The sequence below is a fragment of the Orcinus orca genome, chromosome 11 (genome assembly GCF_937001465.1).
Source record: "Orcinus orca chromosome 11, mOrcOrc1.1, whole genome shotgun sequence".
NCBI lineage: Eukaryota > Metazoa > Chordata > Mammalia > Artiodactyla > Delphinidae > Orcinus > Orcinus orca.
Genome location: NC_064569.1, coordinates 61,578,595 through 61,591,567, shown reverse-complemented (window position 1 = coordinate 61,591,567; position 12,973 = coordinate 61,578,595). Strand labels below are relative to the sequence as shown.

The window sequence follows — 12,973 nt, the reverse complement described above, 5'->3', positions numbered from 1 at the left end:
CAGTGCAGAACTCCTGCCTGCCTGCCCCACTCTAGCTCAGTGGTTGCTCTTCTCTTGCTGGGAGCAGTTTCCTAAAGCATGGCTCCTGGACAACCTGCACTAGTCACCTGGGAGTATTACAAAGCAGATTCCTAGGCCCCAAAGAAGCAGAATCTCTAGGGGTGGAGCCATCGAAGCCTTCCTAACAAGCTTCTCAGAAAGGTACGCTGACCCAGGGTAGGCACACTGTTAAAACACTTAAAAATTCTTTTGATTTATCTCGATCTAAAGATCATTATAAACAGCTACCTACAGACAACTACAGAATCTGAGGCTCAGTGTGACTTTTTAAAGACTCCCCACTCTCATCTGATACTGAATTACTAATCCTAGAAACTGGGTTGAGGATTTGTGTTTTTCTCACAAATCTCAATTCTGCAAAATTAGCAAATGCTGCATAGTCCTGGCATATTCAGCTGGCTCAGGGAGAAAAGGAATATCAGACTATATAAGATATTTTCATTATTTCTCCAGAAACTTTTAGTTCATTACCAGACTCAATCCAACCCTTTATTTTTCAGCGGCAGGGTGTGATATTAGTCTGTAATGTGTATTTGTAAAGTTGAACCAGCCTAATCTGTGAATACATCTTAATCTTATATATATGACCTCAAAAGAAAAAAAAAAAAAAAAGCAGAAACGTGGTAGGAAAAGGTCAGTTGAGGGTGTACCAGGTGAAAGAATTCATGGTTATTTATATCATAGCCTTGAACACTTCACATGTTCCATAAGGCAAGTTTCACCGTGGGAGAGGGGAGGGTCTTTTTGGTAAGCAGGCTGGGGAAGTTAACAATAAAGGGACTGGGCTGAACTGAAGAAGATTTACGGAGTAAGTTCTGATTTTTTTCTGTGGTTGTTTTAAACACATGCACAAATTATTTGACATTCCAACAAAAGATGGAGTCTAATTCCCCTTTCTCTGAATAAGGGTCAACCTTAGTGACTCATTTTTAACTAACAGAGTATAATGGACCAGGCTAGGTTAGAAAAGACAACACAGCTCTTGCCTGCCTCTTTCTCTTGAGATGCTTACTCTTGGAACTCAGCCACCATGTTTTGAGGAAGCCCAGACTACATGGGGAGGCCACATGTAAGTATTAGAGCCATAACCTCAGCTAAGATCTTCCCCATCAGCCAGTATCAACTAACAGACATGTGAGTGAGTAAGCTTTCAGGCTATTCCAGTCCCCAGTTTTTGAACCATCCCAGCTGACACCCAGTGGAGCAAAGTGAGTTATGTTGAGTCCTAAATTGCAAATCTGTGAACAAAAATGCCTTTTTAACCACTAAATTTTTCAGTGCTGTAGATAAGCAGAATGTTGTAACTGTTCCCACACAGAGCCAACATTTCCCATCCAACTATGTTTCCCAAATTGTACTGGAGATGCTAATAGATATCTGATAGGAAAATACTCTACATGAAGTTGCCAGGTACCTGGTAATTTGAAATTTCTGCCTGATAAAGTTTAGACCCCCCCTTTCAGAATTAAATTGATTCTTAAATTGGGAGCCATGGCAAAACAGCTACTCCAAAACTAAAAAATTAGCTTCCAGTGGTTCTAGGAGTGGAAAAGGGAATTTGGCTTTGGGCAGGCTCTGTTCTCAGAGGAATCACTTTCATCATTTGGAGGTAAGTCAATAGAGTAGCCCCAAAGTAATCCAAATGTGATATTGAAGTGCTGCATGCTGCATTTGTTTTAAAAATGACCCACTTGGGATATTTTCAGCCCCTTGTGGTGGTCTGGTATATTTAGGGAGGACTGCTGGCAACTCTAGTTCTAAAAAGTCTTCATGATCAATTAAGTTCAGGGTGCATTACAGCCATCTATCTATGTTCCTGTAGATTCACATTGCATGCTAGCAGATTGAAGGCCTTGAGATCTTGTAGTTGAGGAGTCTGTTTTAACTTGAAGAAAGGCTTGCACTAAATTAGTTGTCCATGGAACCACTAACATCTCAAGGAGCACTGGGAAATGATGGCCTGGACCACTGGTTCTCAAACTTTTTGATCTCGGGAACTCTTTACATTCTTCAAGTTACTGAGGACCCCCAAAGAGCTTTTGTTTATGACAGTTACATCTATCATTACTTTCCATATTAGAAATTAAACAAAATTTTTAAAAAATGTATTAACTCAGACTTCCACTTATAGTCAAGTTGAAATAACAGGAACCCGATTTACCCTCTCACTTGAAACAATCAAAAACACAGACTAATTACATGAAAAAATATGGTTTTGAGAACGACTGACAATAGGCAACAAAGGAAAGTTATGGAGAAAATGAGGTCAGTCTTGGGATTTTCAGAGCTTCCAGGCTATAGTCTAAGGAGAGAGAATACAGAGGGAGCTGTAAGGCACCCCAAGTTGAGAACACAGAGCTGAGGGTCCAGAGAAACCAGAGCAGCTAGCTTTGGAGGGACTGGAGAGAGCTGCACAGAGAAAGAATCCCAGGAATTCGTAGAACGCCATCCAACACCCCCCCCCCCCCCCCCCCCGGCAAATCTTCAGCTGTGTTCTGATTGCACATGCATACGGGGTAACTACCCAAGATCCAAGATTACGGAAAAAAACACCTGAAAGATTTAGAGAGAATGGTGTCTGGTGCTCATATGGAGCTGGGGATAGTGCCTATTCTCACCAGTGAGATTGAGAAGTGTGACTCTTAGAGCTTTGGATGGAGACCTCAGTACATTACTGAGGTCTTGCCTCAGTAATGGGGAATAATAATTAACCCTGAACTGAACACTGCTCTGTTCCTGCCTAACAAATCTTGCTTAACAGCAAAACCTGAAAGGATCAAAGTTTCCGAATAATTGCATCCCAGAACAAAGCTCTGGAATTTTTATAAGAATAACAAAATACCCAGCACTCAATTCATAGTGTCTGGCATCTAATCAAAAATTACCAGGCATGCAAAGAAGTAGGAAAATACAGTCCATAATGATGAATAAAAATCTATCAAAACCAACCCAGACCTGACATACATATGAAAATTAACAGGTAAGAATATTAGAACAGTCAATTATAACTGTACTCTCTATTTTCAGAGTTAAGTAGCGATACAGAAGATGTAAAAATGGTTCAAATAAAACATTGTAGGTGAAAACTATGATGTGGCAGATAAAAAATACTGAATAGTACTGATGACAGACAGCCTAGACAGTGCAGAAAAAAATGTAAGTGAACTTAAAGACATTAAAAACTATCCAAGATAAACACTGGGGAAAAAAAGAGAATTTTAAAAAATGAATTATCACTGAGCTATAGGACAATCTCAAGTGGCCTAATATACGTATAACTGGAGTTTGCTGAAAGGGGGGGAAGAAAAATATTTGAAGAAACAATGACTGAAAATTTTCCAAATTTGATGACAACTGTAAACCTACAGATCCAAGAAACAGCAGCAGCAGCAATGAGGCTTTCTAATGCTTTGGATGGAAATAATCCCTCTTTCTTACTTAGTACTAGAAACACTGCTGTCTATTAAAAAGTATTTTCCAATCCAAGTAAATATCTGATGACAGAGATATTCTGGTAAAATTTATCTGAGCAAAACATTCATACTCCAATTCAAAGGCAAAAAGAGTTTTCTAAGAGGCACATTTGGTTTCCTTGAGTTTATGACTTAGCTGACCTAGATCAAGGGACATTCTGAAGTTTCCACTTGGAATTACAGATTTTTCTATTTTAACAGTCACAGAAAGATATTTAATAGAAAACTCTAATACCAAGAACTTTATGAAATTGAAGGTTTACTTTCTGACCTGAAGCTAATATTTCTTGTCCTGGTATGTACCACTTGTTTCCAATTATCTCTGTAAACTCTTAGAACCAGAAATCTACATCATAGGTACAATCTACCAATCTGGGAAGGACTGGGGAATCCAGACAAGACAAAGAGGAGAAAAGTACCTAACTGGAATGAAAAGGGAGGGCTTACAGTAGAATTTCCTTTATTATTTATATTTGTTCAAAATATTGTTACTTGAGTTCTACACAGCTCTGGAGGCATTACTTTCAATACCGTAAAATAATTATGAAATGAAAATTAGTCCAATCTGAAAATATTTAATACCACTGCGTTCTCAATTAAACCATAAACAATCATGTGAACAACAGGAAAGGGTTCCTCCATAATTTTTGCTTTTTGAAGTCCCAAATAAAGCTTTCTTAGTCATGCAGGGTTTCTCAAGTAACTGAGATCAATGCTTGGTAGGTTTCCTTTTCCACTATTTTACTACAGAGTCTTTAGACATACTTACATTTAAATCTTACAGATTCATACAGTCCTTGAGGATCCTAAGTAACTCCATGGAATACAAAATTCTTAAAGAAAAACATATTCTCTTATTTAAAAAAAATGCATTACAAACACAAACATACACACACAGAATTAGAGGTTGCTGGTTTTTGTTTTTTTTAAAGAATACTACCACCACCTTCTATTTTTTGCCAATTTCTAGTCTTGCCACCTGATTCCTAGTTGACCCAGATATAAACATATAGAATAATCTTTTCATATCACAGGTACCACTACCCGTGTTTCATCAATTTCTTGAAGAGAACTGAGCAAAAAACCAAACACACATTTAAGAGTCAATATTTATTCTGATTAATATTTTACAAAATTTTGACAGATTTAATTTATGTAAGGAGAGCTAATTTATTAAACACTTTACAGGTTTTTCTTTCCACAGAGTAACACGTTAAGTAGCAAAATAATACTTGGCACAGTTATAAATAAAGAAAATATAAAATAAAAATATCCATAGCTTAAGTATAATAATGATGCTGTTTTATGCCTATTAATATTTCAAATAAATTCCTGGGAACAACAAAATACGGAAAAAATTCCAAAGAAGTAATTCATGTTTAGAGCTGAGAAATAAGTTCCTATTTGCTAAAAGTATGCAATGAAGCTGATACGAACTATTCCCCAAAGGGTCACCTTCATACACAACTTTAGAACGGGGTTAAACTGGTTCCACACACAGACCTACAAAATAATTAGACGGTACACAGAGGCATGGTTGGCTCCTGACCATCAGACCATTTCTGAGTTATAAATTTCACTGGTACTATGAGATGGCTAGTACTAAAGCATTAACATTGCTAATATTTTCCATGTATACATCTAGAGTTTTGTTTTTTTCTGTCTAACTGAAAGACATCTCCTTTGCACTGGAAAGAATATTGTACCATAAAGAAAGGACATGGTAACAACACTCTCATCCAAACTCTGAGAAAACCACCATTGTATTTGACTGTTAATAAAAATGTATTCGATAAAAACTGCAACTGAGTCTTCACGTGAAGTGGCTCAAAATACAAAAAATTAAAATGAATTCTAGCCTTTTATAAATAACTTTGAATTTAAAAATTATCTAAAATTTCCCCCAATTAGTAGTCAAAACTAGCAGAGACATTTGTAAAGTTAACCAATTTTGTACATTCTATGACAAAATGGCACAATGCTATTGCCACCCCACACCCATCTCTTCCCTTTTCAAAAATAAAGTACGTATGCCAATTTTCTAATATTAAAACACTCAAGTACACTAAGAGTAATTTTTTTGATGTATGACTTATGCTCAAAGAAACTACTATATAAAAATGGTACTTGGAAATACTGAACATCAACTATATACATTTTCACTGCTCCTCTTACTAAGGCAAGGGGCGGGTATACCACTAGACTGCTTTAATACCTGTAATCTGCATTTTACAGAGAATACTAATTTTACCAAGCATCAGACATGCAGTGAACTTGCAGGGTATAATGCTTATTAACAGCGATATTGAACATCACTAGAAGCTCATTAATTATCTCCCTTTTCTTTTTGGTTGGATAAAATGAAATGAGCAGCTTTAAATACACTAACACATAGAGACACAAAGAGAAAACTATTTGATAAATTATTTATATGCAGATACGCAATCTTTACACTGGTCTAGGATCTGTCATTGGTCGGACCACCATTTTCCCACCCTCCCCCAGCCCATTCCTTCTCACAGGTTTCCCACAGGTTGCTCGAACCACAGTTTGCTACAGCGCTTAAGAGGACTAAACCTGTAAACAATAGTTATGGAAGCAGTGACCAACAGTTCACCATGAGAGTATGGAAATGCTGCAACAAAAATTGATCAGTGCATCATGTTTGACAATTCGAAAATCTGAAATTGTTTCAGACAGCATTAACAAATTTCAAAACATTCAATATTGGGAAAATTGAAACAATCTTAGGGATTAAATTCTTTCTGATAGGTCATTCTTTAAAAACCAGAATATACCATTAGCTTTTCTTTTATTCACATGTGCTATATGTACAGAGATCATGCTCCATCTTTAGCTAGACTCCATTATTTTGTCTACACTTTATTTTGCAGTATAGCCATTTATTTCTATTATTGAGAATTTTGCATTAACTTATTTGTTCTGCCTTTTCTTGAAAATAGCTCAACCCTTAAAAAACTGGACTATGTGCACATCAAATTAAATTCTAATTTATGCTTTACTGGATAGTGTGTGCCAGTATACATACTATGAGGTGTATCATGCACTTAGTAGGGCTTTTAAGTTGAACAAAATAACATGACTTACTATACTCATGCAAGTGCTTTATTATCAGACCATAAAACCTTAGAGCAAGGTTACTAAAAATTATTTCACTGAACTAGAAATATATCAGCATTGCCAACAGCTGATAGCAATAAAATATTGTTAGCACATGTTTTGGTGAACATTATTTTCTTGTGTCTTTGAAGACACATTACAGTAGATCCCTAATAAAACAACATGATTTTCATCACAGTATTTACATGTACATTCTAACACGTACATAATACTAGTCTGAAGCAATTTAAGACAACTTTCTTGGAATTAAATGCAATACTAGATTGCATCATAAAATTTAGCTGTATACCATAAATTTAGTTTTAGCTAGAATCAAGCATTTCTGATCAGTATACCATGTCTGTCAACAGAATAAGTTCACTCTTTTTTCATGAAAAATGTTATGAGAACAAAACCAAAAAGTTGAGTATTTTGTGAATTCCCATATTAAGAACCATTAACATTCTTTTTAAGACCTTTATTCTTCCCAGAAGTGGCAGTGTGTTCTGTCCATGTTTACTTTTGTTAATAAAAGTGTTGAAAAAAAAGACTAAAATTCACAGTTAGCCCTACATATAGCATGCTGTTTGTTCAAAGGATGTGGATTCGAGTGTGAGAGAGACACGGACAGACACAATTTTCAGGCACCACTCAGCAATATGCTTCATAGGATAAAGATGCTGCTACACGAGCTGGTACCCAGATCCTGATATTTGGTCATATTCTATGGTATACTGCCTGGTCCAGTCCACAATAACAGGACGAAAGAGGCCACAGCATCGAAATTCAAAGAAGTCTATAATATTCCTTACACATCCATGGCTAAACACCACCCCCACCAAAAAAGAAAAAGAAAAAGAAAAAAAAGTCTATTAGTACAATAATTTAATATGAGTTTAATATCATTTTAATGTTAAATATATTTTTTTCGAAACTTAAGAACTCAGGTTTCCTGCCAGAAAGAACCTGCTTATAACTCTACAAAATATGTATGCATTCATGTTTCTTCACGGCTCTGATTTTTCTCTTTTGCTAATACAATGGGTTATACAATTATATATTAAAGTTATTCAAATTTGCATTTCTTTCATTCCTGTGTAATACGCAATTTTTGATAAAACCTTTCCTTGACTGGTGGCTCTTTGGCAAGGAGACAAACTATATCCAAAATTGAGAGAGTAAAAGACAAAATAATATCAATAGCATAAACTTGACAGTGTACCTAAGAATAGCAATTTAAAAAAAGAAATATTAAGGAAAGTTCCCAAAATTTTAGAACTTCAAGAATACCTTTGGAAAAGCAGTCAGTTTTACACCTTATACAATTATTGTGCCTATGGGAGAATTCTCAAAACTACTCAACCGACTCTATTATTTTTGCTTTTATTTAAAGGTTTACATGCTTTCCACAAACATGCAACAATTAATAGCACCACAAAAGCTTGATGGCAGTAGACAAGCAGCTTGAGTAAAACTCAAAGTTTTAAATATTTCTATTATTAGGAAACTACTGTTTCTTAACTTTGAAGTGAATGCAAATTAAAAAATATATATATAAAAATAAAAGAACAGAACAGTCTCTTCAATAAATGGTGTTGGGAAAACTCGACAGCCGCATGCGAAAGAATTAAACTGGACCACTATCTTACACCATACACAAAAATTAACTCAAAATGGATTAGACTTGAATGTAAGAACTGAAACCAGAAAACACAAGTGGTAAGCTCCTTGACCTCAGTCTTGGTGATGAATTTGTGAATCTGACACCAAAAGCAAAGGCAACAAAAGCAAAAATAAATAAATGAGACTACATTAGACTAAAAAGGATCTGAACAGCAAAGGAAACCCATCAACAAAATGAAAAGGCAACCTACTGAATGGGAGAAAATATTTGCAAATCATACATCTGATAAGGGGTTAATATCCAAAATCTATAAAGAACTCACACAACTCAATAGCAAAAAAGCAAACAATCCAACTAAAAAATAGGCAGATGATCTGAATAGACATTTTTCTAAGGAAGCCATACAGATGGCCAACAGACACGAGAAGATGCTCAACGTCACTAATTTTTAGGGAAATGCAAATCAAAACCACAATGAGATATCACCTCATACCTGTTTGAATGGCTATTATCAAAAAGACAAGAAAAGCAAGTGTTGGTGAGGATGTGCAGAAAAGGGAATTCTTGTGCACTGTTGGTGGGAATGTAAATTGGTGCAGCCGCTGTGGAAAACAGTATGGAGGTTCCTCAAAACATTAAAAATAGAACTACCATATGATCCAGCAATTCCACTTCTGGGTATTTATCCAAAGAAAATGAAAACGCTAACTTGAAAAGATATCTGCACCCCATGTTCATTACCGCATTATTTACAACAGGCAAGATATGGAAACAACCTAAGTGTCCATCGACAGATGAATAGATTGAAATAATGTGACACACACACACACACACACAATGAAATAAAATTCAGCCATTGTAAAGAAGAAGGAAATATAGCCACTTGTGATAACATGGATGGACCGTGAGGGCATTATAAGTGAAATAAGTCAGACAAAGAAAGACAAATACCACATAATCTCACTTACATGGAATCTGAACAATCAAGCTCACAGATACAGAGAACAGACTGGTGGAGGGCAGAGGCTGGGGGTGGGGCTGGGCGAAATAGGCGAGGGGGGTTCAAAATGTACAAACTTCCGGTTCTAAAATAAGTAAGCCCTGGGGATGCAGTGTACAGCATGGTGACTATAGTTAATATTGTACTTCATATTTGAAAATGGCTAAGAGAATAGATCTTAAAAGTTCTCATGACAAGAAAAAAAAAATTTGCAATTATGTATGGTGACAGACATTAACTAGATTTTAGCGGTGATCATTTTGCAGTGTATACAAGTATCAAACCATTATGTTGTATACCTGAAACTAATATAATGTCATATGTCAATTATACTTCAATTAAAGAAAAGAAAACTAGGTGTGTGGAAATTTTTGTGTCATTCAGAGGGCAAATAAAGTAAGTAATTTGCACCAAAAAGTAGTTGCCCTAGAGTCTGGGAAATTTCCCTAAATAATGAATTTTAATCAACTGTATTTTTTAAAATCTTATTTCAATTTTCTGGATACATTCATTTTTGAATGAAAATTTATAAATTGATGGAAAGGTTAAAGAACAAATACTAAACGTTAGTAAGTCAATAAAGTTTGAATTGTATAATTAAGGAAAAAATGAATATCACAAATTTATATACAGTTAATGTGATAAATACTAAAGTTATGGTGAACTAACCAATGTTTCATCTGGCAGAAATCTTGGTATTTGGTATGTTTTATAAGCTATTTTACACATTGTTAAGTAAAATAAATATTCCCTGTTTCATATATTATTGCCATTCTTAAAGAAAATACTTCTCTTTGATGTACTCACTAGATATTTGCTGAGTTTAGTTAGTAAGGAACTTTATATGTCAAGAGAAAATATTAAATTCATAGATATGTACGTACTTGAATGGGCTTTCAATAGATGTTGTTGTGACTTTAAAGTGCTTGTATCTTCTGGCATTCATTCTTTCATTTGTAGTAATACCTAAACATGATATCTAAGAGGCAAGAGAAAGCAAACCATTAACTCTCTGAATATTTAATATAAAACAAGTTAATTCTCAAGAGGATCAGGATGGAGTCTGTTTCTGGCTTTCCATCAGGAGATCATCAAGCGGGTTTACACAGTACCATCTGACTCTGTGGGAAGTAGCTGGTTAAACAGGGAAAATATTAAAAAACAGGTCACCTGGCACTGTGTATGTGTAGGCATGGACATTATGTACATACTACCTCTCCATCAGCCCCTTTAAGAAGGAGCTTTTTTAAAAATCCTAATTAAAAAAACTCTTGAGTAAATACTGATATTTGTAGGTAATAAAATATTAAAACACACACAAAATTAATGGAACCATCAGTCTAAGCTCACACTTATATCCAACTGGATGTATGTAAACCAGGAAAGAGAAATAAAAAGTTTTGATGACAGTAGTACTGAAAGTTAAAAGTTCATAATATAAGAAGAGGGAGGAGAGGTGGAGAGAAAGAGTGAAGAAGAAAGGAACAGCAAACTGAAAATTTTAACTCTTGAAAAATTTTAATTACTGAAAAGTAGGAATGGTTATAAAGAGAATACATTGTTATCTTTTAAGCTAGGAGTGAATTTTTAAGAGTTCTCTGCACACTAAAGAACAAATAATGCACTTGCACATACCTGATACATCTGACACATGAGTAATACAGCCACCCACATGAAATGAAAAACACTGTTCAGAAACATCCAAAACATCCAGGGTGAACATGTGGCAATCTGAGTAATATATGTCCAAAATCCATCCTTGGTATAACTGGTCTCACAGTGGAGTCCCCAGTCTAAAATCAGAGCAGAAGAACGCAAATTTACTCATAACCATCCAAGCACCTCGTGTGGACATTTGTGGTAGGCACCACTTAGAAAACACGATCCAAGAATTTAACTGATGACTTTCAATGCAAGTATTTTCATACTCTTAAATAATCCCCTTGTACATTAGTGAAAAAACATATCAAAAGCAGAAATAGAAAAAGCAGCAGGCAATCCTAAAAACAAACAAACCTGTACTGTAACGATATACAGTTTTTATTTGATTGGTATTGCATACATACAATATGTAAAAAAACAATTCCTTTATACAAAGATAAGATGATACAGATATGTGAGACTTCTTTGGAGGGGAGGAACATAACACAAGATCACCTTGGTGAGGGGGACTTTTTCCAAAACAAAATCTACTCTTTGAGAGCTGCTGCCATAAAGAACTGATGTTATTAGTAGGACTATGCTCTCTCTCTCAGGTGTGTTGGGCTGCCAGAAATTACGTAAAGATCTCTGACAAAATCGTTCTCTCTGTTAATCCCTATTTGAGGAAGTAACCTTTTTCATTAGGGCAATAACAGAGATTATTCTTAATATCTGTGGGAGTAGGAGGACTAGGAAATCATCCAAGACTTATTTTTAAGTCAGTATCTAATACATCTTTGTGCTAAATACCACCAAGCCCTGAAGGACAGTAACTAATATTTTCATTTAAATTCTTTCCAAATTATGTTCTCAGTGCAATAAAACCCCATCATTTCTTCTAAGATACTATACCCATATGATCACTGAATGACAACTTATTCTTAACCTTTTAAATATTCTCTAATAGGCAATAATTATACCTTACTCTTCAAAACATTTCAAGTTCTGTGCAAACTTAACTATATTCTCCCAGCTGTTTGGTAAGAAAGAGCAACTAGCACAATCACAAAATCTATAAACTACTAGAGTAAAGCAAGCATGTGATGTGAAAAATGTTGGTGTTTTTTACCCAGAAGCTTTTCAAAGCCTATTAAAAGATAATTAACTGATAATTCTGTTTCTTATACTCTATGTTGAACATGTTTGACAGTTCTATATCTATTTTTTCTCTATGCTTCATTGTAGTGAGGTGCCCCAAACCATAATTTTTAGTTAAAACACATTTGTCATTATCATATTTTTTGTTAATATGGTAAAGCATGAGTACGCAAACACGTGTTTTAAGAAGATAAAAAACTAATTGTACTCACAAGAAATACAACCATAAATCATCCAGCAGATCATAAAAAGCAAGAAGAATAGGTAGCCCATGAAGTATCTATGGTTGCCTGCACCTAAAGAACAAAACAGAAGCAATTTTTTTTAGCTAAGAAAAAACAACTGGAAATACACCTAGGGGTGAGGTAGTGGTGGCGAATTTCCATGAAAAGTGAGATACACCTTGGACAATAATCACATACATTATTTATTTTACAAAATGTTCTTCAAGAAAATAAATGTTTTAATAAAATTGTTAAAATAAAAGAATGCTTATAATGACACACAAAGATGTAGTGACTGCAGTGATATTCATTCAAAAGAGTCTTAATGAACCAAATAAATCACAAGTTTGAGCTTTAATTCTACTATTTGCCTTGAGGTTTAAATAATCCTATTTTATTTTTAGTTTTATAAACTTTAAAATCCTACTTTTTAAAGGCTTCTCCCCAACATAGTCATACAATCTTTGTAATGTTTCCCTGCTGTCCTCTCATAAAATCTCCAGGGCCACGTCTCAGACCACTTAGTTCATTTCCTCAGACTATGCCATTCTTGAACACTGAGATATGTAGAGTTCTTATCTGTCATTCTTCTCTGCCTCTGTACATAACAACCTTTAAATATTTTTTATTGCCTTACTTTCTTTAGTTTAACTAAAAAACAACACAATCTGCC

At 34.9% G+C, this 12,973-nt stretch overlaps 1 protein-coding gene across 2 annotated transcripts in view; it reads right to left on the bottom strand.

Annotated features, from left to right (window-relative positions):
• ZDHHC17 (zinc finger DHHC-type palmitoyltransferase 17) overlaps positions 1 to 12,973 on the bottom strand; it is a 136,365-nt gene that overhangs the window by 25,161 nt on the left and 98,231 nt on the right. Inside the window, exons 14-17 of one of the 2 annotated variants that reach the window (XM_004271574.4) lie at positions 12,289 to 12,372; positions 10,913 to 11,070; positions 10,162 to 10,256; positions 4,625 to 7,475 (exon numbers count right to left, since the gene is read on the bottom strand). In XM_004271574.4, the coding sequence (XP_004271622.1) occupies positions 7,337 to 7,475; positions 10,162 to 10,256; positions 10,913 to 11,070; positions 12,289 to 12,372 (476 nt within the window). In that variant the 3' untranslated portion in view covers positions 4,625 to 7,336. Of the gene's footprint in view, positions 1 to 4,624; positions 7,476 to 10,161; positions 10,257 to 10,912; positions 11,071 to 12,288; positions 12,373 to 12,973 lie in introns of those variants that run through there. The other variant, XM_033431317.2, reaches the window with a different exon arrangement.